The 27,361-nt window shown below is 40.0% G+C and overlaps 1 protein-coding gene across 4 annotated transcripts in view; it reads left to right on the top strand.

Moving 5' to 3' along the window:
* DLGAP1 (DLG associated protein 1) overlaps positions 1 to 15,753 on the top strand; it is a 519,677-nt gene extending 503,924 nt beyond the window's left edge. For all 4 annotated transcript variants that reach the window (XM_083187577.1, XM_083187573.1, XM_083187574.1 and 1 more), the window contains one exon: positions 13,891 to 15,753. In XM_083187577.1, coding sequence (XP_083043703.1) covers positions 13,891 to 14,106 — 216 coding nt within the window. In that variant the 3' untranslated portion in view covers positions 14,107 to 15,753. The remainder of the gene's footprint in view (positions 1 to 13,890) is intronic.
* The last annotated feature ends 11,608 nt before the right edge of the window (positions 15,754 to 27,361 follow it).

Raw genomic sequence — 27,361 nt, 5'->3', positions numbered from 1 at the left:
ACTCTCTCCGGCAGCCCTGGTCACCTGAGCCGGGTCTCTCTTGGGCTGTCAATCACCGTTGTGTGTAGGGGCTTCAGTCGGGCCTCTCTCTCTGCGGCGCTTAGACACTGCCGCACTGCTGGGCCGGAACACTGCTGCTGCGGCCCAGTCCTCTCTTCCCCTGTTCCCCGGCGTCCCGTCAGCTGCCGGGAGTCGCGGTCCCCGTCACTCTCTGGGTTGAGCTGTCACTCGGGCGCTGAACACTGCCACTGGCCAGTCGTCTCTCTCTCTCTCTTCGCGCCCTCTGGTCAGACACACCTCCTCCTCTTCACGCCCTTCAGCCTCCAATCACCGGGCATCCTTTTCTTGGCTGTGTCCCAGCACCTTGGGTAAGTGCTAGGTCCTAATGCCCTCCTCCTTTTAAGTCCTGTCTCTGCTACTGCTGCAGGGCGGTTGCCTAGCAACCCCCTGTAGTTTCTACGTAAATAGGGCTACGCTGGCCACCAATGCAAATGTTGGGCAATAGAAAATGAAACCCAGTGTTTCTGGGGTGTCTCACAAACATCTGGTGTAAAGTTTTATATTTATGTCAATAGATTGCTCTGGCTCCTGATCTCTGATCCCCAAGTTCCCAGCACCTCCTGAAAGTTGGGACTCTAGGTTTTTATACTATTGAAAGCTAAGAAATCGAATTCCAGATAATGGCGATATCTGCAGTCAAACAAGCTGCCCATCCACCGGAAAATGACGAATATTAAGCCCACTCCATTATCCAACCCTCTCCTGCGTATAAAACACCCCCTACCTCCCTGGAAGTCATTTACAAGGGACCCTTCATTCAGCTCAGTGCCCCCTAACACGTTAGTGTTCTCCCTCCCACCACTTGTGCAGTAAAGGAGTAATTAGCAGAAGTTACTGCTCCAGGTCCTACATGTTGAGTGGAAGATAGAGCACCCCCTGCCACCCGTGGGACATCATCAAAGCTGCTGCTGATAGAACCCCCCACCCCTAGGAGGGGAGAATGAGTAAGGGCCCCAGTGCATTGCTTTGCCCAGGGGCCCACACTGCTGTTAAGATGGCCCTGCTGTTATCAAACTTATTTATTTAAGTTCTCCATGAAACTATATGTTTATATCATTAGTATCTTGAGTATTATTGACACATTACAATTTACTTCAAAGAAGAAATCTGTTTCCCTCATCCTGAACTATTAATATGAACCTTGGTGGTTCTATGCTTAGCACCAACAGCATTTAGTATGTAAACCCCTTTTTAAGCCCAACTCTTGTGCCCCAGCCTCTGTGTCAGCTCAATCACATTTGTCATTCAATGACACATGTCAATAGCAGCTTAATTGACAATAGCATAACCATATAATAAGACTCACCAACACTTTCTTAGGAAAATGTCAGATAAAAAAAAAAAAAACCACAATGACAGTTACTGTGTTTGTATTTTTAACCTAAAACCACACAAAATATTACCCAATTTAGTGATTACTAAATATTTCTTAAAATAATGTATGGTCATTATATATATATATATATAATGCTGAAAATAGAACATTGCCTCACAGTGCCCATACTTGAGAAAACCCACATTCTTAGCAATATTGCTAACAAGTCTCTGTATGTCCAACTTAGTCACACATTTCAGTGTCACCCATTTTAGTGGTCCCACCGACTAAAATCGGCTAAACAAATTTTCTGACAATCTTCAGAGTCTGGCCATTTGAAACCTAAACATTTCCAGAATTGCCCACAAATGCACCCAGGCTGATTTTATATATAGGTGTATGTACAAACAACTTCAACCACTCTGAAACTCTGTTTTGGGAACAGAGGTGGAAGTATTATCAAAGCAACCCTTTCAGCTGCTATGGGACAAGGCAATAAAGGTTCTTCAGTACATGAAAGCACTCTGCTCTTCTGATGGCATCACCAAACCAACTTGCTATGGGTCTGGTGATTTTGGTGTTATGCACCTACAGGTACACACTGTGCTAACATGCTATTTTGTGAGATAATTGCACTTTGCACGGTTTCCAGAACACACAGAAATGCAAACAATTAACAAATCAGATACCTGCCCATTAAAACTACAACCACTAAAAACGTTCATGATTTTCTTGAAATGTTCTTTACTTTATTAAGTTGTTGAATTAATCAGGAAATTAAGGGAACATTGGGAATGTATCCATTTCAATTGTTGACATTCCATATTTCCATTGTATACAATGCCAGGTACACACCAAAACGATCATGATCGTGGGACGACCATACAATCTGTTGGAGAACACCATCTGCACACCATCTGCATACGATCCGATCACGATCTGTATCCAGTTGAATGGATCTTTTACAGATCCTGACTGCAGCAGGTGGGATCTCCAAAACAACGCGCATCTAAAGCATGGCAAAACATGCCCAATTTACATACAGTCGGTCGAGATTGCATTGGAATTGGGGGATTTGAGGCCAAATCGTTCTGGTGTGTGTATCCTACATTAGGCTTCCCAAAGTATATTTTCATAGGGCTGCAGACCTCATAAATTGCTCAGTTGGGTATGGGTCATGGGGTTGATACAAGTTAGGTCAATATACATTAAGTTGACCACTGAAGGTCGAAAGGCACTAGGTTGATACCTATTTTAAATCGACATACTTTAGATCAAAAGGTCGACATTAGCATTAGGTCAACGTGTCAAAGGTTGGCATGCATAAGGTAGACTTTTTTGGGTGTCATCGATGTAAGTCAACATGGACACCGTATCAATATACCGCTTCGCTCGCCATGCCTTGGGCGCACTATTACATTTTCACTCTATGCCCACTTGGATATTGGAGAAGGAAAAATCACTTGTTTTTGAAAAAACAACATGAAAAACTCATGTTGACCTTTGTAATGTTGGCCTAATGCTTGGGTCAACCTTTTGATCGTGTCGACCTAATGCATATAGACCTAATATAAGTGTCAACCTAGTGCCTGTCGACCTTCAGCGATCGACATAATGTATGTCTACCGAACTTGTGTCAACTTAATGACCGTATCGTGCTCAGTGTGTGTGAAATTGTTCAGCTTTATAGGGAAAGGGTTGTAGCTGCTGAGGGAGAAACGCCAAAAGCAATAACTATTTATTTCTAGGTATGTGTATTCATTTTAAGCTTAACTATATCTCATTTCTTAGTTTTCTTCTAATAAAAGAACAAAGAGCCATAATGCCAGTAAAATCAGTAACATTAACCTTAAACACTGATGCAAATAGATTTAGCATATATCAGAAGTAGCATTTTGAAAAGGTTAGTTGTATAAAATTGCTGTTGCCCTATTTGCATATAAAATGGAGCTATATATATATCCCGAAGTGTGTTGCAGTGTGTCTAAGGGGCTATACCTCGCGCAGTGCGCTAGGGTATGTATAAGTGGCACTACTGTGTGGTATAATGTGAATTGGTACTATTATGTGGCCACGCCCTAAATATTTAAATATGGGGCAGTATGGATGATGTAGTGGTTAGCATTACTAACTCACAGCACTGAGATCATGGGTTCGATTCCCACCATGGCCCTAACTGTGCGGAGTTTGTATGTTCTCCCCGTACTTGCGTGGGTTTCCTCCGTGTACTCCGGTTTCCTACCACAATCCACAAATGTACTGGTAGGCTGATTGGCACCCAATAAATTAACCCTAGAATGTCTGTGTGTGTACATGTGTTAGGGAATATAGATTGTAAGCTCCACTGGGGCAGGGACTGATGTGAATGTTCAAATATTCTCTGTAATGCTCTGCAGAATATGTGTGCGCCCTATAAGAAACTGTTAATAAATAAATAATATTTGCTGCAGGCCTCCGGGGTGCACTGTCCCTAATTTTAAGTATCAATGAATACTCCACCCACATTGTAGCTCCTCCCACACTATCCCCATGAGGGGCTCTAAAGTCTATGTTTGTTTACCAAAAAATTAGGCTTGGGCTGGCCCTGACGGCAGTACATGCTTGAAAAGTGCATGATGTCCTTCATTTACCCAGAAGTTTCCATTTATTTAATCACTTCCATATTTGTCTCATTATGACTTCCCAATTGTAGAAAGAACAGGTTGATGGAGTTGTACTTACAGTATTTTACCTTCTAGCCCCCCCCCCCCCCCCTCCCTCCCCAGGCTATTCCTTTAAGTGCACGAGGGATATTACTATTTACTACCATTTTCCACTAGCTGTTACCACTTTAATGATATCTCTCCTACTGTGTTTCCTCCTTTGCTATTGTGGTGCTAGAATGGGAGCTAGCAGCATCACACCTGTTGCTCTGGAAAACCACAGGCACATATAAATATGTCTAGAATGCAGCTGCATTTAACTGCTTTCTTATAAAAATAGCTACAAGGAGCATATCCGTTATCTTTTATTATACTAATGCTGTCACAATCAGGAGTTTCTAAGTGACAGCTTCACAATAAGATTAAACCCTTTCAGAAAATAAAATAGAAGATTAAGGGGTCCTGATCTACCCCCACCAGTTGTTTGAAGTGAGCTTTGTGAAAGCCTCATTTTCTCCTAGCTCTGGAGGCAGCAGATCTTACCCGTAGTTACTGCAGCCTAACAAGCCAAGGCTGGCCAGGTGCAGCACAGTACTGATACGCAGAGGAAATATGTGAGTAGATTGCAAATTATATTATGTGGCTTAAGCAATAACATGGAAGGTCAATGACGCAATTAAATCTGTATTTCAGAACATTTTTTCTTATTATTTTGTCATGTCTCTGATTTATCTCATGTTAATATTATTGCCATTTTATAATTATTGGAATTTGGTAAATACATTGTTAAACGGACGTGTCTAACGTGATAGCGGCATAATAATATGAGTTGTAGTATCTTGTTTCTTTGTGTTTGGTACTGGGATTTTTCCTGTTAAGTCAGCTTTTTAAGCAACCATTGATTTCTATAAACAGCCCCAGGCTGAAAGTTACACTTTTGTGTTACCGCTTTATCCACTTGTAACCTTACAGTTGAACTAGCACGACCTTGTATTGGACACTCAAGCACATTTTGTCTTCATCCTCCAATACACAGGTGCCAGGATAACGGCTTGGCTAATGTGTTTTTCTGAGTAACTTATTAGCTAAATTATAAATGTACCTTTAATTTGATTCAAACTCTTCTTTTGTCAACCAAGCAGATTTCCCAATATACTGTATATATGTGAGGTATGTTTTTACCTGGTGTAACATTTACAGACAGCTTATGACTAGACAGTGCACCACAAATGAGCATGTCTTCATTGCACCTGCATGTGATTACGAGCACACCTTAATGTGCAGTTACATTATAATGTATATCTTTCCAGTTGCCTTTGTGATCCAATTGCAGGTTGTTTGCTGCACTTGCTTTGTGCATGGGATGCAAACATAAGCAAACGTTTGTTTTCTTCACATGTGCTTTCCAATTAACTTTGTTAATTTTTTTTTAATTGAACTCACAGATGAAAAAGAATTTAGCTGTGTGTTTGACACATTGCAGTTCATTTGTGTATTCACCCATTCTGCTGTAAAAAAATAGGTATGCCTAATTAACATAACAACTCTGGATAGAAGACACATAATTTTACCCAATTTTCCTTAGTACAACCTGCTAACAATGATTTACAGTTTGCTCGGAGTAATTACCAAAGCAGTCACAGTCAATGACATGGTGAGGCTTTTTTGAACACCACTCTTTTGAGGATTCCCACAGCCCCCTCCTTCCTCAGCCATCTAACCTAATTCTTGACTGAACCCTCCTATGCCAAACTTACCCACAACCAACAGATCTTGTCTTTACTTTAAGGACAAATGAAGGCCTACTCTACTACCTCTTCTGATCCAGATCCCTTATAAATCTATAGAAACATAGAATTTGACGGCAGATAAGAACCACTTGTCCCATCTAGTCTGCCCCTTTTTTAAACATGTTACTTCAAACCATATTTGATCCTTATTTCTTTGTAAGGATATCAATATGAATGTTTAAATTGCTCTCCTGTATTTGCCTCTACCACTTCTGATGGGAGGCTATTCCACTTATCCACTACTCTTTCTGTGAAGTCATTTTTACTCAAATTTCCCCTGAAACTTCATCCCTCTAGTTTCAGTGAATGTCCTTGTGTTCTGTTGCTCCACTTCCTGTGAAGAATGTCTCCCACCTGTACCTTGTTAATACCCTTGATATATTTGAAAGTTTCTATCATGTCCCCCCTTTCCCTTCTCTGCTCTAAACTTTACATATTAAGATAGTTTAGTCTTTCTGAGTATGTTTTGTGATGTAGGCCATGCACCATTTTAGTTGCCCTTCTTAGTACAGTCTCTAATATATTTATATCCTTCTGGAGATTTGGCCTCCTGAACTGAACACAGTACTCTAGATGAGGTTTTACCAATGACCTATACAGTGGCATTATTACTTATTTCTTTCTTTCTTTCTACTGTTGATTCCTCTCCCTATGCAACCAAGCATTTCACTTGCCTTCTTCATCGCTTTGTTACTTTGCCTACCTGCCTTTAAGTCCCCTGAAATAGTGACACCTAGATCCGTCTCCTCAGTAGTTTCCGTTATAGTGTTATTTATACTATATTTAGTCTTTGTATTTTTGAGACCCAAGTGCATGATTTAGAATTGTTTGGCATTAAACTGTAGTTGCCATGCTCTTGACCATTCCTCTAATCTACCTAGATCATCGATCATTTGTTTTACCCCTCCTGGTGTGTCTACCCTGTTGAATACCTTTATGTCATCTGCAAAAGGCATATTTTACCCTCAATTCCATTAGCAATGTCACCAATATATATATATCAAAAAGCACTGGTTCAAGTACAGATCCCTGGGGTACTCCACTTGTAACCTTTCCCTCCTTTGACTGTACTCTGTTTACTACAACTCTCTGTTTCCTGTCCTGCAACCAAGATCTTATCCATTCAACCATCTTAGAATCCAATTCCAAGCTTTCAAGTTTATTTAACAATCTGCGATGTGGGGCAGTGTCAAAAGCCTTCCTAAAGTCTAGATAAGCTACATCTATGGTGCCCCCTTAAGCTATTACTTTAGTCACCCAGTCAAAAAAAAGTCAGTAAACCCATGTTGTTTAGTAAACCCATGCTATCAATCCCTATCTCCTGTGCTCATTATAACATTAAGTAAAATGAAGAGTCTCGTTCACAACTAGTATTTTTTTCAATGCCAGCCAGCACTGGTTTTGCCTATAGCATTGACAGTAATTAATTTTATTTGATCCTGGGCTAACAACCCTTGGCACCAATGCCAGTGCTGCATGGCACCTCAGTGTACAGTCCAGTTTGGGAACCACTGACCTAACCCTTAAACCTAACCCAACAAAATAACACAAAAATGTATTGTTGACATTTTGGTGTCGACATTAAAAATTTCAACATTATGAACATGTCCATATGAGTGAATGTTAACATTTTAAATGCTGACCTAACAACCATACAGACTTTTATGAATGTCAATATTCTGATTGGAAACCTAACTAGGTTGCTTTTCATCCACCTTTGCCATGGTGTATGGACATGACTAACAGTGCATCCAGTGTGTAATCACAGTGTCACTGATGAGTGGTACCACGCGTCGTCCATTACCTCTTCCTTTAGGAGACAACCCCCGTCAGGAGACATCACTAGTGGAGGCTGCAGCATGGTTCCCACTTTCCCCATCGCTCATCACGGCCGACATTGGCAAGTTTGTATGCACTTGCTGATGCCAGCAGACCGCCAGGCCACTGCCGATCTCGCAGTGTACACATGTCGTACAGTGTGCACCCATGTCGTACAGTGTGCACCCAGCTTTAGCTGCACTTAGTAGATGTACTAGAAAGATTACAAGTACTATAAATTACGTTAGTCATACAGGCTGGGGGTTTCTCAATAGCTCATACATTCATGTACACATGTATTTGGCATGCATCCTGAGTCTGACAACCTTATTTTGTACTACCTTATTGTATTATACTGCAAGTTAGTCATAGTTCATGTGTGCCAACAACATACACATAACCTTGATTTACTTCCATAAAAGCCAAGCAGCTTTTACTGTTTTCTTGGTGCAAACTGCTGAATGAAGTCATTTAATTAGCCTCAATTGACTGTTATGAAGCCATAGCAGCTTTCATGTTTAATGTAAGGAAAATGCTACATCTGTATTTACTTACACACAGTGGAACGCAAATGATTTAAAGAATAACTCCACTTTTTGCTCAGTCTCAGTATAGAATTCCCCATCGTACAACTAGCACATTTTCAGCCAGATCCCCCCACCCCTCCGCCTAGCCCCTTTTCCAGTTACTTTAGCAGTTATTTTAGCAGCCTAGCATCATTTTTCATTTCTTGCTCGTTGTCATAGACTTGCCATTAACACAAACCATCTTGTTGATTTTCTATTTGCATTTGCAGTTCACTGATATCAGGTGTGTGATGGGGTTGCATTCACTGCTTTTATTGTCAGTGAATAGCTATTTGCCTTGGCAGTTTTACTTCCTTGACAAAAAGAATGACGCACACTCAAACTCTCCTCATTGGGCACATGCAAAGGGATGTGTTCACGTGGATTGTAAGCTTGCGAGCAGGGCCCTCACACCTTTGACTGTCTGGAAATACCCAGTTTGTTGTATCACTGTCTCCTATTGTAAAGCACAACGGAATCTGCTGCGCTATATAAGAAACTGGGGGGGGGGGGGCGACGTTAAGCTGTTCGCTAAGCAACGAACGACCCCCGCTTAGCGAGCGGTGGTAACTCAACCACCATCAGTGGTGCTGATGCTGAGTTGGATGTCTTTTCCATGTGTCTGACTTTATGCTAATGCTGATAAAAAGCCCTCTTCTGGTGTGCAGCAGTGCATTAAAGTGAGCAGGGAGGGAGTGATTGCCGGATCTCCCCATCCTTCGCCAAGTTCTGCTCCTGGCTGAAGACTATACAAGTGTAATACAGCAATCTTAGGAGAAGTTAATATATAAATCGGTGATTAGTTGTTCCATAGAGAATATATGTTGAAAATGTATTTTTGTTAATATTTCTGCAGGTTTGTAGAGGCTTGGTAGACTTCAGGAATACTGATCTTGAGCTGCACTGGAGGAGAGTGCAGGTGATAAGGTTGTGATCTGAGAGAGGGAAATAAGTGTTAATGAACGCAGAATAACAGCATAGTTTGATGAGTAGAAGATCAAGGCAGTGAAGATCATGATGAGTAGAGGTGTCAGTCCTCTGAGAGAAGCAGGCAGAGGAGGGCAGGGAATTTGGAGGCACAAGAGATTGTAGACTATTAGTCTCCATATTGAAATAAACCATGATGGTGGTAGGGATGTCAGAGGATAAGAAGTGAAGAAGCCAGGCACAAAATAATTCCAGAAATTGTTGGGTTGGCCCATGTCGGCAATAGATAACAAGAACATGCAGAGAGAATGGAATGAAAATCCTGACAGAATGTACTTCAGATGATGAAAATGAGAGTGATTGAACCTGTGGTAGAATTGTTTGTATTATAGACTGAGACATTAATGTTTGAATCCCACCACTTTTATTGTTTACAGGCCTGGAGGTGTGTGTGAAGTGGTGGAGGTGTGTGTGATGTGGAGACCACCCTGTGAAGTACTGCAAAGAAGGTAGTGTCTGATTGTGTTAGCCATGTTTTTGTTGTTGCCAGAAGGTTGAGGTTGTTTGAGATTAAGAAGTCACTGATGGATGTTAATTTGTTACACAAAGAGCATGCATGTCATCAATCACATTTTAGTGCTTTGGCTGGTGATGAGATGGGGATTTGGTAGGGTCCAAGACTTGGTGATATGTACCTGCTAATAAAGCTAAAGGAAAGAGAGTGATAAATAAAATTGTAAAATGCATGTGAAAGTTTTTATAAAGTCAGGTTGAGAATGGTCCTGGTCTCAAATGTTTTTCAATGTTTGTCCAACTGTTTGATGACTCTTCTGAAAATACACTTTGTGAATTTCAGCAGCCAACTATTCCTTCAAACGTTCATTGACATCTAAATATCTATGAATGTTACTTTAATGGGAAAGATGCATTAAAAAAAGAATGCAGTAAGTGCCTCATCGCTGTGTTGAGTATATACTGCATTAAAGCACATTTACTATATTTATAATAGATTCACACCTGTCTTAGGCAGAGCCTTATTTCTTCACTGATATCATATCAACTGCTTTATTTAAAAAGTAATTTCACTCCAAGATTTTTTTGATCTAAATTAAAATATATTGACTACTACAACTTGTTTAAATAACTCATGATAACTGAGACAATATTTTTACCTGAAATGACTGTTGCTGCTTCAGACTCTCAGATAACGAAAAACTTACTTCATCAAGCATCTGTAACCATGGAAACTATTAGTATACAGTATATATGGATTTTTCAACAGTAAATTTTGTGCAGATTTTCCAGGAAATTATTACAAATTCCAATAAATTGTAGAACTCAAGCTCTGGGATTTTAATAAGCCAATATAATTTTGGAATGGATTTACATATTAATGCAGAATATAGGACATTTTTCATTTAAACACCTAATTTACCACAGAGGTTAAAGAAACTATGTTTGATGTGTTTGATCACAGGAAATCTTGAAATGATAGAAAACTAATAAGTTTCTTGACATCTTTGACTGTTATTTAATGATGTGTTCTAAGAAGAACTGCTTTTTACTGGTCCAAAAGTGGAACAACCTATTGTAGCTCTAATGTGTAGGTAGAGTATGGTGGATATTAAGATCTGTATTGTAATATTAGCACCTTTTATTTATTGGAAGATTGATGACAATGATATGTGGCAAAAAAAAGTGTTATGCAGCACAGTTACCAATCAACTGTATACAAATAAATTATTTTGATGTATTTAAAATGCATGTTGTTGGTCTTTGTATCTAAGCATTTGATCTATTACTCTTTGCTTTTGTCGTAAATGATTTTCTAGGGTTTCCTTTAAAAGAAAAAAGAGAGATAATCAATAATGAATAAGCACTACAAAGCTGTACTATAATATATACACAATAATAATGCATTTCAGATCATTGTACAGAGTCCACCAAGTAAGATTTATTTAAGCACATTCATTAACACTATGAAGTGTCTAGACTCCATTTAATTATGTCACTTTTTACCAACGTGAAGTAATATATGATGTGCCGTTTATTAAGTTCATTTGAGTGCAATGGGGTGGAGTGGGAGGGGGGGGGGGGTTTGATTCATTTTTAATACATCAACACAATGTACACTGGGGTAAGTTTGCTAAATGGTGTATATGAAGTCATTTTGTAATATGTTGAAAATGTAGCAAATGTGCAGTTACATTCTAGCATCAATTAATAAATTAAGGGGGCAATTCATTTGGGAGCACATAGCAAAATCGTTCTCTAAAGGTCCAAACCATGTTGCACCGCAGGTGGGGCAAACGTAACATGTGCAGAAAATGTTAGATTTGGGTGAGGTGTGTTGTAACTAAAATCTAAATGGCAGTGTAAAAATAAGGCAGCCAGTTTTTACCCTGCACAGAAACAAAATAACTAACATGTTATATTTGCCCCACCTGCAGTGCATATGGTTTTTCCCATCAGAGAAATATTTTGCTTTTGAGATCCGTACTAAATTAGCCCATGATTTTTACTAGTGATGCTAACAAAAATTCTAAAGTGTATTGCTCATTAGTTATTATTTGCAGCCACCTTTGTAACTTTTTCCAGTGTTAATAAAGACTATAGATGCAAAGGCTATTGCATGTAAGGTTAGATAATATGGTTACTGAAATATATTCTTAAAGGAGAGCTGTCACGCCAGTGTACGGCAGGATTTGTGTTGTGCACCTAGTGTTGCATATAGTAAATCACATCAGGGCTTAGTTGTGTGGTCTGTAATGGCATGTAATATTGTTACTTCCAATCTTTTTCTTTCACTTTGAACTCATTCCTGGACAGCATACATTTTTACCCACAACTGCTCGTGATTGTTTGCAGACTATTATGACTTGTTGCAGCAAATTGCTAGTGTAGCCTAGGTCAAAAACTGCTTGGGTGACTAACATGGGTTTATCCAGGTGTTTTTATAGGTTAGTGATGTTTCCTCCTACATCTATCCTGCAGGAGATAAATGGCGCGAGTGAACCAACAAATTCCATGCAACTCTGCTAACCCTGGACAGATGTGCTAAATATGCATCTTAGGCCCTTATTCTGATGTGTGCGGCCGGAGCCGCATACGTTGCTCCGGCCGCACAAACCAATCCCCGCCTACAAGACGGATCGCCACGGCCGTCCGTACGCGGACGGCTGGCGATCCGCATGAAAATGGTGGGGCGTACGCCTCCACCATGGTGGGAGCTGCCCCCTGCATTCGATGGTCGACGACCATCGAAGGCAGGGCCGCACGCTCAACCCGCTCACGCAAGCTTAGACCACACGGACAATCGTCCGTGTGAAAGCTTGTATTTGGGCGGAGAGCTGACATCCGGCGATGTCAGCTTTCCGCCCCCATCACTGGCGTCATAGCCTCATTACCATGCATACGCCCCGCGTTTGCATGGGAACGCCCATGAAACGCTGGGCGTATACATAGGTAAATGAGGCTATCAAGCCCCTCACGCCCCTATACGCCCCCTTTGCGGCGTATAATTTTTGTGTGCGGCGATTTCGCCTGCACATGCGCAGAGTGACCTCTGCGCATGTGCAGAGTGAAAACATCGGCGGTACGGCCGCACGCGGGCCGTACCGCACAGATTAGAATAAGGGCCCTAGTCACAACATAATGTGACTAGGATGCACAACGAGACTGTGCTGATATATATTGTGTGTGACTGAGTCTGTATACCGAGGAGAATAGAATAGAATATTTGGAAAGAAGGTGCTTCTGTGAAATTGTAGACTTCATATACAGATTCAGAGCCAGGTAAACACTGGACCAATCTCAGCCCGTGTGTCCTTTCTGGCCGAATCAGGACGACATATCAACCAAATAGTTCAGTGTGTTTGGCCAATTTGCACACCCTCACTGCTGTTAGTGACATCTTCTGGTCATGCTGCAGAAGATATCACTTATTATTATATGATGCCAAATATGGCATGGCATCCCCCTGTATCAACAAGTGTGTGCACACCTGCCAATGCAGGGTCCCGTCACCCACGCGCTAGTGTGAACCTAGCTTCAGTTGTACACAGATATACAAGTGTCATAGAGTTGGAATGGGATACACACGCAACCTGGTGTGTCACAAAGGGGCTGTTTGGCTTGACCGCATCACAGATGTATGAGGACACATCTATATTAGGTGGTTTGTAAAAATAAACAACTTCTGCAAAGGCCTCAGCAGTCTTCATTTTATGTTCTAAACCAGTGGTTCCCAGCCCTGGTCCTCAAGTCCCCCCAACAGTGCACGTTTTCCAGGTCTCCACACAGAGTCACAAGTGACATAGTTAGCTTCACCTGTGGATCTTTTAAAATGTGTCTGAATAATGAGTCACCTGCTGGGTGACCTGGAAAACGTGCAGTGTTGGGGGTACTTGAGGACCAGGGTTGGGAACCACTGTTCTAAACCAATATTCATAAGCATGCAGGCTGTAAGGCCACTAGGAACTAGTGACATAATTGAGGAATGAGGCAGAAAGTGACTTTTGCCATGTATATAAATCAGGTGCAATTTAATAGGTGCAAGTGCATTGCTTTGCTTTTTGGTAATTGTGTTCAACTGTTTCAGTCCAAAGTTGATATTAATGTATCTATAGAAGCAATATTTGATGTTACTACATACAATAAATTATCACGTTTTAGAGCATATTTGTCCATAAAGATAAAGATAGATAGAAAAGCTGCTTTCACAGCCTGTATGGAGAATCTGTATAATGTAATAAACCTTCTGCTTTAATCAGGAGAGAAGGGTCCCTCCTCCCGTGCCAAAGAAGCCATCGAAAGGTCAGGCCCCACTGGTCCGGGACAGATCTCTGGAAAGCACAGAGAGACAGCGGCATGATGCCCGGAAGCGGCTGATGTCTGCAAAGCGCGCCGCCTCTGTCCGACAGAATTCAGCTACCGAGAGTGCGGATAGTATTGAGATCTACATCCCAGAGGCTCAAACCAGGCTATGAAGCCATCACAAGCAACACTGGAGGGTTATTATATATATATATATATATATATATATTTATGACACAAAGTTACATATATAATATATCCTCTAGTTTGGTTTGGAAAACACAATCATGTGTAAATGTTTTTGTACTTTTCTTCTCTTCCTATGCTCTTTCTTTTACTCCAGTCAATACAACCCCAATGTCATGCAGCCCTCTCTCATATTGTGGTAAAGCGGTCAGGGGTAGATTTATTAAGCTCAGTGAAGTGATAATGTGGCTGGTATTTTATCACCGGCCAATCAGCTCCTAACTTTTAAGTTACAGGCTTGGTTTGAAAAATGACAGGCAGGAGCTGATTGGCCGGTGATAAAGACCAGACACTTTATCACTTCACCAAGCTTAATAAATCTACCCCTCAGTTCTCTGAGGCTGGGACCATGACACCCCCTCCCCCTCCTCCACTCCCCCATTAATCCTCACTCATTGTACCTAAATGATGATTTCTAGACACAAGTCAGTGCTGCCTTTACTGCACATGTTCAATTGAACCTTAGGATATATATACATAAGATAATTGAAGTATTTCTTCTCTGTATAAAACTTCTTATTGTGCCCCATATTATTTACCTTTTGTCTAGAGCTACAGTAGTCTGTAATCTAGTGTACAGCAATAGACAATTGTAGGGTATACAGTACTGTGGACTCTGATGTCTTCCTATTTTAAATGTGAAAAAGCATGGGCTCAAATTCCCAACTTCTTTTCTATGTAAAGCAGATGGAGCACTTTATTGTAAACCACAGGCGCACCTCTCCCCAAAGGCAACAGGTGACAGAGGAGAATAGCAGGCAATGCAGGTAACAGATCTGTGCACACACCTACCTTTATGATACACTGGGGCAGATGTATTAAGCCTTAACAAGCGATAAATGCAAAGGTGAAAAAGAAAGATAAATGTCCAGCCAATCACCTGCTAACTTGCATGTTACAGGCTGTGTTTGAAAAAAGTCAGTAAGGAGCTGATTGGCTGGACGTTTATCTCTCTTTATGTGCCAGATGTACTAAGCTTGAAACGTGATAAAATGCAGAGTGATAAACCACCAGCCAATCAGCTCGTAACTGCCATGTCACAGGGTGTGTTTAAAAAATGTCAGGCAGGAGCTGATTCAAGCTTAGTACATCTGGCTCTATCGCCCTTGCATTTATCTCTTGTTAAGGCTTAATACATCTGCCCCACTATAACCTACCCTATATTACCAGGCTGCACTTAAAAAGAGATTATTTATCATAGTGTAAAAAATTCATCCAGATTTCCTTTGTTAATAGATAAGGTTAGATTTTTGAGAGTTTCAGAAAGTGAGATTTTGGCCGAGTTTTTCCCATTTTTTAAAGCGGCAATCATTTACACAGAAAAACCAGGTTGATTTTGCCATGTAATTGATTGCTGCTTTAAAAAAAATGGGAAAATTCCCCCAAAATCTCTCACTTTTTGAAACTCTCACCCTATTACATTTGGCCAATAATCTTTTTTTACACAACATTTCTTATTTGGATTTATATAACATATAGAAGTGATGCTGGCTTGCAGAGATGTTGGAGCTCAAAGGTTTAACTGTCATTTTTAAAACTCAGGGCCAGATTCTCTAAGCTTCAAAAGTGATAAAATGGAGAGTGATAAATAGCCAGCCAATCAGCTCCTACCTGCCATGTCACAGACTGTGTTTGAAAAATGTCAGACAGGAGCTGATTGGCTGGCTGTTTATCACTCTCTATTTGATCACTTTTGAAGCTTAGAGAATCTGGCCCTCAGCCTGGGCTGTAACATGACAGGATCTGATTGGCTGGTACTTTATCACTTTCCACTCTATAACTTTTCAGGGCTTAGTACATCTCATCCTGTATGTGAGCAGGGAGATAAACATCGGTTCGGGGGAATGGCATTGCACTTGTAGGGGGCATGTGACCAAAAGGAAGTTATTGGGCCAATTAGTCTCTTTCGGAAGAGCATGATGAGAAATCACGTCTCCTGTGGGTCTACTGTTCTACAGGGCCCTGCGGACAAGAGAAGAGTTTAGGAACCGCTATCAATTATCCCAAGGCCCTCAGCCGTTTTCTTGCACTGCATTACATATTGAACGCTGTGTAAAACATTCTCAAAACACTTGCCTTAACAATCCCTGAGGTGAAGGATTTCTGTCATGCTGCAAGTGACAACACAGATAAACATGGACAGGTGTCTCCACCTGTCACATACCAATCATCACATGATGTAAGTTTTCAGTTTTTGCCAAATACTATGAAAGTAAACATAGAATCATTTTATTGCTCTAGGCTGTATTGGATTAAGGGTGAGATGTACTAAGCAATGAAAAGTGATACAATGGAGAGTGATAAACTACCAACCAATCAGCTCCTACCTGTCATTTTCCAAACACAGCCTGTGACATGGCAGGTAGGAGCTGATTGGCTGGTGGTTTATCACTCTACATTTTTTCACTTTTCAAGCTTAGTACATCTGGCCCATAGACTGTAACTGGTTGTTTTTCTTACTGTTTTGTACATATGTTGATAAATGCCTGTGTCAGGAGTAGTATGTTAATGCACAATCATTTCTAATGATGCACTTTACCTTACATGGACAGTGATCAAGAGCTCAGGAGTATGGAATGATATACATCGTATATAGGGTGCATTTAACATACTAGAATAAATAAACTGAAATGTGGAAGATGATGTACACACACACACACACACACACACACACACACATTTACTGGTCACTTTATTAGATATAACCATATCTATCTGGTTAATTTATTTAGTACCAGTCTAGAACCACCCTTTGCCCCAGAATTCTTGGTGTCATGGATTCAAAACGGTGCTGGAAACATTCCTTAAAAAGTCGGGTCCCTATTGGCAAGAGAACATCATGTAGCGGCTGCGGATCTGTTGCCTGCCCATTTGTATTGTGAATCTCCTGTTACACCGCTCCTAGAGGTGCTTTATTGGATTGAGAACATAACTTTGGAGGCCACTGGAGTATACTGAATACATTACTGTGTTCATGGTACTAATCTGAGTTGAAGTATTCCTGGTGGTCTGACGCAAACCCCTGCTGGATATAGCCATTGAAAAATGAAAAGACTGTGGCCATGAAGGCACATGGTCAGCAACAATACTCAGGTTGACTGTGGCATTTGAAAGTTCTTCATTTGGCATTAAGGGGCCTTAACAATACATTCCCGGCACACATTTATCATCACCACCAGTCTGAATCATTGATATAAGAATGGATCCATGGATTCATGTCATTTATAATAAGAAATTTGATCCTACCATACAGCAGAAATCAAGATCTGTCAGACCAGATTTCGTTTTTTTCGTATTCAGCTGTCCAGATTTGGTGGCCCCATGCTCATTCTCACTTAAGTTTCCTGTTTTTATTGAGCCGTTTGGTCTTCTGTTCTACCAATCCAATTCAAGACTCATCTTATTGTGTGTTCAGAGTTACTATCCTGCGTACCACTGTGGAAACAGAAAGTTATGTCAAATACTATCGGTTTCCTGTCAGCTTGAACCAGTCTGGCCGTCTAATCCCTCTCCTATGATCACTCTTTTTGGCAAAGCATTTCACCCACAGAACTGACACTCGACTTGATGTTCATTCTTAGTAAAGTCTTGAGACTGTTGTGCAGGAATATCTCAGGAGCTCAGTACTTTTTAAGATACTGAAACAACTCTAGATGGGACAACAATCATTCTATAAGTCACTAAGATCATTTACCCAATTTGAGGGTTGGTCTGTACAACAGCTGATCCTCCTTTCCATATCCCCATGCTTTCATATATTAAGCTGCTGCCACAAAATTGGCTGATTAGATATTTGCATGCATAAACAGGTGCATTGGTGTACCTAATAAAGTGGCCAATACATGGTATAGTTGCATCCCTCTGGCTAATTTGAGATTGGCAAACATGACAGGATTCAGTTTACACCACTATGTCTCAGAAAGAATGTTTAGTATTCTAATTGAAATAAGAGACAAAAACTTTTACACAAGTGCACTGCCACTGTCATGGCACTGAAACTGCACATTGATATTTATGTATCATCTACTGAAGACTTCTCCAGTCAGTCATAGGGGAACTTTACTATTATTGGAGTTTTATTTCAGATGGGATGTTGCTATGCGCAACCAATCAGAATCTAGAAATTAATTATTTAGCACCTTCTAGAAGATAATAGATAGTATCTAATTGGTTGCCCATAGCAACATCACATCTGAAATAGAACTCCCATCTTACAAAATTTCCACAATAGATTTAGGGTATATACAGTATTAATAAATCTGGCACTACCATAGGTCAGGCATGTTCAAACTATGGCCCTCCAGCTGTTGTGAAACTACAAGTCCCATCATGCCTTGCCACTGTTTTGCCATTAGGGCATGCTAAAACTATGGCAAGGCATGCTGGGATGTGTAGTTTCAGGAGGGCCACAGTTTGGACATGTCTTTCATAGGTGAACATAGGTAGGTGCAAGTGGAACCAAGATTTAGGGAGAGCCTCAAACACTGAATAAATGACACAATATATTATATATTTATTAATATGTACCACCATATGGGATGTGGGTTGCTTGCCTGCAATATGCAAAAGAGGTGATTTTTTTTTAATCTAAAATTATCTACAGATTTGTATAATGCTTTCTACCTTGCCCAGTTCCTACAGCCTTTTTCCTAAGGGTAGAGCTACAAAAATTGCACAGGACAAGGATCATTAATTCCTACTGTATTGTTCATTTATATGTGGAGAGTTTAACAAAGGAATTGCATCTAAATATGTCAGACAGTAAAATATAGCTATTCGATTACACTGAAAAACACCTAAGAATATGAATGCAGGACTTTCACAGTGAAATCCGAGCATTAGAAGATGCTGCATTCTGCACTATTTAAAATGATTTATTTCATTTGCACATTGATTGCACTTATTGTATTTAGGCTAGATTAGCAGTGCCATACACGCTGCATAATGGCAGTACTGAAGACTCTTTGAAAGACTTAATTAATGAGACATTTCCAGTGGCCCTAAGCCATGTGTGGTTTTCCCTTATGGAATGGCAAGAAACAATAGCTTTTTACCAGTTACTTTACTGGTTCATGATTACTTGAAGTTTTGATGCAACTGAAGGTCAAAGACGCCTAAACTGCTGACTGGTCAGTGGCATGTAAGAGATATTCCGAAGTGTTTTCTCTCAGGTAATCATTTGCATTTATCTTTTTTAATGAGAAAGAAAAAAAGAAAGAAAGGATGTATTGGGTTTTTGGTGGCTACACATAGTGCAGGCAGCCATTACTGGTCTGGACTAAGGTTATGGAGTCCGCCATGTCACTATGTGCTACTAGTGGCAGCCATAAAATGGCTGACTCAATGGATAACAATGGATGCATACGATACTATTACAATTTATGGTGTAACCCTGTAAAATAAGGGTTGACCATATTGTTTTTTGTTTCATCAGAGAGAAATCTATTATTAATCCATTGCATATACACTTATAAAAAGTTGGAATATTATAAAAGTATATTGTACTCAACAATTAGGAGCTATTATCATTTCCAATCAACCTACTTATTCTTATGAGTGATAGTTTTATTAGAAGTTTCATTATGCAGAAGCTTGGCGCTCACATATAGGCCTTTAATTACAAAGACAGCTGCCATTTGTCAGCGGGTATGAGGTGAAATTTAAATTTGCACTCACATTCAGAGCACACTGAATAAATCTGCTGCTTTAAAATTCCACCTACAGTAAGCTGTCGCTATATAAATAAGGACCCCATTGAGGACCATTTCGGTTACATTAGGAAGCAGGTCCTCTGTTTTATATATAACCTATGACGTATTAGCTAAGTAGACTCCTGGCTATTGGCAATTCTTGACTCAGAGAGATACATAGATAGTAATATACTGCCTGCACTGAAAAGTTAGCTAACACTTCTCTATTTTCCCTGTAATTGTACAGAGTAAGGGCGGGATGTATTAAAATACATTCCCGTCGCCGCAGTGATGTTAGCGCATATGTACGAACATACGCGACTAGCATTGCAATGTGGTGATGGAGGCCCCCCGCGATACCTGTGATTTGTTGTGCAGGGGGGGTCTCCGTCACATCCCCGGCTCAGCAGCTGTCCCTGAAACCTCCCCCCCCCCCCCCCGCAACCGGGAGGACCTTTGGCTGTGACCTGTTGCTAGGGGAGGAGGAGTTTCAGAGAGGACGAGGAGGAGGGTCGGCATCTGCGGCGGGCGGCAATAGAGGCCCATAGGCTTTTATGCCTGGCGAAGACGGGGTGTCCGGGTCTTAGTACATTTGAAAATGCAGTAAAACCCCTGAAAGCGGGGGTTTTACCGCATTTTCTACTTAGTACATCCCGTCCAATTATAGAGCAGATATTTTGTATGACAAATTCCATACACTAACAAGCAACATGGCTTTCCCTGCATCAGAAATGCTATTAATGGGTACAAATGACAAATATTACATTTGTGAATGGGGTCACCTGAATTAAGTAGATCTCTGTAACTGCTAGAGTAGATCTTTTGGCAGTAGCTATTGGTTTTGCCCCTACATTGCAAATTACTTCAACATTGTCAGATTGCCCAAATGATTTTGTGTAGGCAGTACAGAGAGTTATATATCCAACCACAGCACATTACAGACTATTGGTTAGACAAGTATTTATTCAATTAGAATTATTACAAAACTTAGAATTCTACAGATATTCCAAAATGTCTATATTTCTATGTGAATGGTTTCCTGCGACATAACCTATAATACATTTAAATGTGGATTCATTTTTTTTTTTTTTAATCCTTGTAACATTATATTGGAATGACAATGTTTTTATAAATGTACAACCACTGATTTGTACTTATTTTTATTCCAGTTTGCCTTTATTGCATATGGTTTACTTTCACATATACTCTTGTTCCTGTTCGGTATAAAAAGATACATAGCAATACACTTTCATTTACTTTTTGAGAACGGTGACAGATTCTAATCTACAGTTCGTGGCATATTCATATATTTACAATTTTGACTTTTACATACAGTATGTCACTGAATTAAAGTAACAATGATGTTAACAGTTACCATAAAAGTTTTTGTCAAATTTTGGCACGACAATATGTGATCTTAATTTACAGACTCACTGGATAATGGCTTATATCAATCAGACTCTTTAAACCTATTGCATGGTTCAACTATTTAATACAGCAACCCATAAACATATCTCAACCTATTACCATTTAGCTCTCATTAATCAATCTTGGGCAATTCTCTGGTTGCAATGGGTTACTGCACAATTGCAATATATTACTAAATAAGTAACATACTTTGTCCAACCTACCCAACCACCATTATCACCATTATGCTAAAAAATGTTAAGAAACTAATTATTTTCCTAAATTATCTCGTTCTGAATGATGTGGCTTTGGATTAAAAAAATAACACAATAAAATTGTTATTTTTTTATTGCAAATAGAACACATACCACTATCCCACCAAAGAGTCTTTGACATACTGTCATTACAATTATTAAACTCACACATTACATTATAGAATAATATATGCATAGAGAGATGAGTTGTAATGAGTATTGGAAGATGTTGAAAAATCAAGTATATTTTTTGCAGATGTTGCCATATCTCTGGACCTTTTTTGTAATGAATGTTAATGAATAAAAATTATGAGATTTTTAATATTTAAATGGAAAAAAAATATTTATTTATATTTCACTTGAGTTCAACTGTGTTATGTCAATGTTTGAATGTGCACAACTGAGTTCTATTTAAAATTGTGCATTACCTCTTTTATTTTTTTGTTTTTATTTTGTATTTGATTGCATAAAACAAAACCATTCCTGGAATGTGACAAGTGTCATATCTGCAGTCCCAATTGTGCTTTTAAAATTGTTTTGTTAAATTCAGTTGAAGTTTTAAAACTGAAAGCATTTTGATAGATGTAGATGAGCATTTTTATGCATTTGTGGACTAGACTTTTCCTCGAGTCACCTTCCAAGTTTGGTGCGTGGACTGAAAAAAAATTGTAAATAAATGAATGTTTCCCATAATGTTAAAAAAAAAAAAACAGAAAAGGAAAAAAAATATGAAATTAATAAAATTATTAATGCATTGCTTGTACTGATTGTGGATGTTGTTTTTTAGTACAGTAATAGTATGCAATAAACTGGAAAATTGCGTTAGATAAAATAACATGAGCATGAAACTAAAATAAATATTGGAATGTATACAATACAATTTCCGCAAATGCAAAAACTACACACAAAATGAAAACGGCTGCATCAAAGTATGATATAATAAACAAAAAGAAAAAATTACTGTGGTTTTTAGAATTGTCCCAATCTTAGATTTCTTTAGATATAATATAATTGTCAGCTTGTAGAGAGATACAATTTGGCGGCTGAGCAAGTAGACTCCCAAATAGTAGGTTATGGTGTATTAGATCTACAATGTCTAGGTCTACAGTCATATGGTCGACCACTAATGGTCGACAGTCAAAAGGTTGACTGTCAAAAGATAGCGTGTCTATCTTTTGACAGTCAACCTTTTGACAAAGGTCAACAGTGAAAAGGTCGACAGTGTCAAAAGGTTGACATGCAAAAGGTCGATGTGAGTTTTTCATTTTTTGGGTGTCTATGTCGACATGTGTGTACCGCAAAAGGTCGATGTGAGTTTTTCATTTTTTGGGTGTCTATGTCGACATAAGTGTACCGAGTCCCCTTGCATGGCTCGCTAGGCTCGCCATGCTTCGGGCTGAGCACACTATTATATTCTCCCTTCACGCCGTAGTGGATGGTAGGGTATGAAATAACGCCTGTCAGCACATGTTGGCTCAAAATTTTGTTAAAAAAATGCATGTCGACTTTTTTCATGTCGACCCTTTCTATGTTGAACTTTTTGACCATGTCGACCTTTTAACTGTTGACCTTTGGACCCTATTGTCGTTTTGACTGTCAACCTTTTCACTGTTGACCAATTATGGTCGACCTTATAACTGTCGATACCACGTCCACTTACATGGCTCGCTTTGTTCGACATGCATTAGGCCAGTTGACTCACTCTGCTACCGATGTGCTCGGCAAACGTTACCGTTCTGTCGGAGTCCATGTGGACGGTAAAGTATAAAAAAAGTCCAAAAAACAAAAATCATTAAAAATCTTTTCATGTGTCAACCACTGCTGTGCCGACCTATTGCGTGTGTCACCCTTTTGACTATGTAACCATGTGTATGTTAACCAAGGCATTGTTAGCCATCCGGTACCCTTCAGAGAACTCCTCACTGCAAATCTCCTCTAATTACTAGTTGTTCACTTTCTGTAGATAATTCAAGAGTCTTATGAGGGGTATAGATGAGTTATTCCAGTAATTATAAGATGGCATTGTGTACAGAGGTGAGGTTGAAAAATGTTTCGGTGTAGAACACAGGTCTTCAACCTGTGGCCCTCCAGATGTTGTGGAACTACATGTCCCAGCATGCCCTGACGGTTTTGGCATGCTGTTATAGGAAAAAATGTGGCACTGCATGTTGGAACATGTAGTTTCACAACATCTGGAGGGCCATAGGTTGAAGACCCATGGTGTAGAATGATCTTATGTCGGGTCATCATGGGCAGGACGCATCCTGTGCTGCAACTACGGGGCTCAAGCTCAGGGGTGACCCAGTAATTTCAACAACCAACCTGGCCTTCTTCTCTGCTACTCTGAGTTTCACATCATCTACAAAGGGCCTTCTCAGATTTAGCTATGAGGCCTGCCAATTTCATGTTACACACCCGGTCAGCAATCAGATATATCAATGACATTAAATGTGGAATACACACAACCTACCGGTATATTCATGATTTACTATATAATTTGTAGTGAGTAACTCATGGTTGAATTAGGTTAAGAACATTTATTTAAAGTATATACAATATAATTTTATTTAAAACAAAGATAAAACAAATGTAGTGAGCACTATATTAATTATTACATTACATGCATGAGAAGTGTATATGAGCGAATGGTTATTAAATAAAGTGTCACAGCTCACAATAAGGGTCATTTTGTTTCTGCAAAACATGTACTTCCAGCACCGCAATTGTAATTTGCACAAATAGCCTGATATTATACAACACTCAAAAATGGCGGTCTGTGGGCGTCTAACATTATGCATGTTCTGATTGGACTGTTCCTGTCTCGGTGAGCCAAGCTGTAGGTGTGCATGCAATCATTAAATTCCCTGACAAATTAGTTAAATGAGATTAAATGTGTAGAGAAGACATGTTTACTGGGGGCGCTTGGTTTACATGGGCAAGCAAATACATTCCGCAGAATGCCCAGGAACGATGTCACTAGGAATGTGCATTTCTGGATACAGTCCAATCACTGCAAAGAAAAGTTTCACACACAGCCTTCATTCAGCGACTGTCAATGTTATCTGGCTATATTTACAAAGAAAACAAACTGACTAGACAGGGAGAGATTTACATTTCATTATCTATAACTAATATATATTAATACATTGCTGGCATGTATATGTAGTGGTAGTGTAGCGCCTCACTGTTACATAAGCACTCTAATTCTTCCTTCAGTGTGCTTGCTGCAGTTACTTACATAAAGTGATATTATCCCTTACAAATGGCATATGCAATATACACAATCTCCTGATAAAATAAAAAGCTAGACGCATACAATAGTCACAGAGCATAGAAATAACATGTGCTTTCATAGCATAGTCAAGCTAAGCTTCAGTTTAGCATTGCCAACTCAGCACTCTTTTAACAAGCTATCTGCCGCTGGGAAGTCCACGTTTTAAGATGTTTGAACTGAGTCTGAGCCAGTTGGATGTGAATCCCATCCAGTAAACATGAATTATGTGCAGCAACATGGCCTGGTCAGCCTGCGACCTCTTTACAGACATGTACTGGATTATTCCTGGCCAAATACTGGGCTATTTTGGTATGAATACTGTTGAGGCAATTGGCTAATTTATCCCTAGTGATTTTGAAAAACACAGAAGATTAATCACAAGCCAAAATCCCACTGCTACTGCAGCTACCAGCTGGGAAAGAAGGAATGCCAAGGAATGAGCAAATTAATGAATGCCTAAGAATGACTGGATGTTTATGACTCAGTGTGCCTTCAAGGAAATACCTAGATTATCCAGTGATGGAATGGCAATCTCTAAGAGACCTGTAAAAGATGAATCTGAGAGAGGCCCATTAATTAAAAAACAGCATTAAAAAAAATTTCAATAGAGTCCTGGAGAGCAGCTAGACTAGAACTAAAAGTCCTTGCCAAGTATGTTCTTGTATTATTTGATACCTGTATAATGCTGAAACCGAATCAATTAACTCTTGAAGTATTTGCCCCAGATGCTGAACTATTATTTAGGATCGAATCTTTCATTTCTGTCCAAGCACATTGCACTCAAACATCTTAAGATGCGTACACACGGGGGCGATGTTGTGCAAAATCGTGGGAAATATGGTCGCTCAGCGACCATATTGCCCGCAATGCGAGTGTGCACCGGCGATATATCGCCGGGTGTGCGCGCTCCCGTTTTTGCCCCTGTGGTGATCGCTGGTCGCAGGTACATGCTCCTGCGACCAGCTGATTACCACTGCTGGGCTCTCCCGGCAGTTTCTTTTTCATCAGCGACCATCTCTGGTCGCTGATGAACAGGAGAAACTGAGCAATATATTGCTCAGCCATATATTGCTCAGCACTATATGGCTGAGCTATATATCTCCCCCGTGTGTACAGTTGCATAACAATTATATAGAGCGTCTACTGCTGGATCGCCTACTCAATAGTCCATGAGGGATTATGGCCAGGGCCAAACCAAATTTTTCAAATATAAAAGATTTCTTTGTTTGTTACACGTAGAACTGTAATGGGAATACCACAGATTTTTTTTTACTAAATGGATTTCTCAGTCAAATACAGTAGATTTCAAATCCATTTACAATCCTTGGTTATGTTTTGATGATTTCCTGCATTACACTATTTCAATGGGACAATAATTGTTCCACCAAATGACTTGAAGAAACACTGGCTCGTCCATAAAGAAGAATGTAAGCGGCTCATTTCAGCTGGATTAGTACATAAAACGTAAGTTCCTGATAGACATTTTGATTTATGTAGCAATAAAGCTTTCTAAAAATGTTTTATTGCTAGAAACTGCTATTACAATCATATTTTCTAATGACAACAGAAGAAATGTAAGGCTTTGTCAAATATAAACTAGTGCAGCTTTATTCTGTGTGTCTGTGACAGTTCTGAGGGAATCTAGTTGAACTACAATGATCAAATGGGATAGTTATTGGCAAACAGGACGTTGGCATCCTGAAAGAGAGAATCCCGACATGGGTCAGGTAAGTATACTTACACCGACCCTGACCCCAACCAGGGGCGTAACTAGATATTCATAGGCCCCATAGCAAAAGTTTGTAATGACCCCCTATTTAGCGACTGGCCCCATAGCAGCTGCACCCCTTGCACCTATAGTAGTTACACCCTTGCCTCCAACCATCCCTTCCAGCAACCTACTGCTAAACCTTCCCTCCCACCCACAGCCTGACCCTAATCCACCCCGCTAGTGCCTAAACCTAACCCCTGTATCTTGCTGTCTAAACCTAACCCTCTTCTAAGTTCCTATCCCTCCTCCCTATAGCCCAACCCTAACCCCCATCCCCCAACTATTGCGTAGTGCCTAATTCTAATCCTCCCTTCTCCAGTCACAAGCAATCGGTGCCCGGATACTGTACTTAATGTTAGTATCTATCTGTCTGGTGCAGTCCTGCTGAATCCAGGATGGAGAAGTCCCTGCCCTGGCCTAGCCCTCACCCTGTGCATTGACCCTGGTATACTGTCTCTTATACTCTGGCACTTTCCCTAGTAATGACCCCCTAACTCTGATATCTTAATCTAGACCACAACCCCAATTATAACCCATATCACTTAACACAAACTGATAAACTAGTGGTTCTCAATTCATTACACAGTTCACATTTTCCAGGTCATCTAGCAGGTGTATTTATTACTCATTGACACATTTTAAAATATCCAGAGGTGGAGCACATTATTTAATTAGTGATTCTGTGAGCAGACCTTCAAAAGATGCACTGTGGAGTGAATGCCCAGGCCCCATTCCCCTTAACTAACCCATACTGCTAAAACAACCAGAATGTTGACAGTGAGGTAC

The sequence above is a fragment of the Crinia signifera genome, chromosome 5 (genome assembly GCF_055691185.1).
Source record: "Crinia signifera chromosome 5, ASM5569118v1, whole genome shotgun sequence".
Taxonomy (NCBI): Eukaryota; Metazoa; Chordata; class Amphibia; order Anura; family Myobatrachidae; genus Crinia; species Crinia signifera.
Note: the sequence above shows the minus strand (reverse complement) of the source record. Positions and strands in the feature narration are given on the sequence as shown.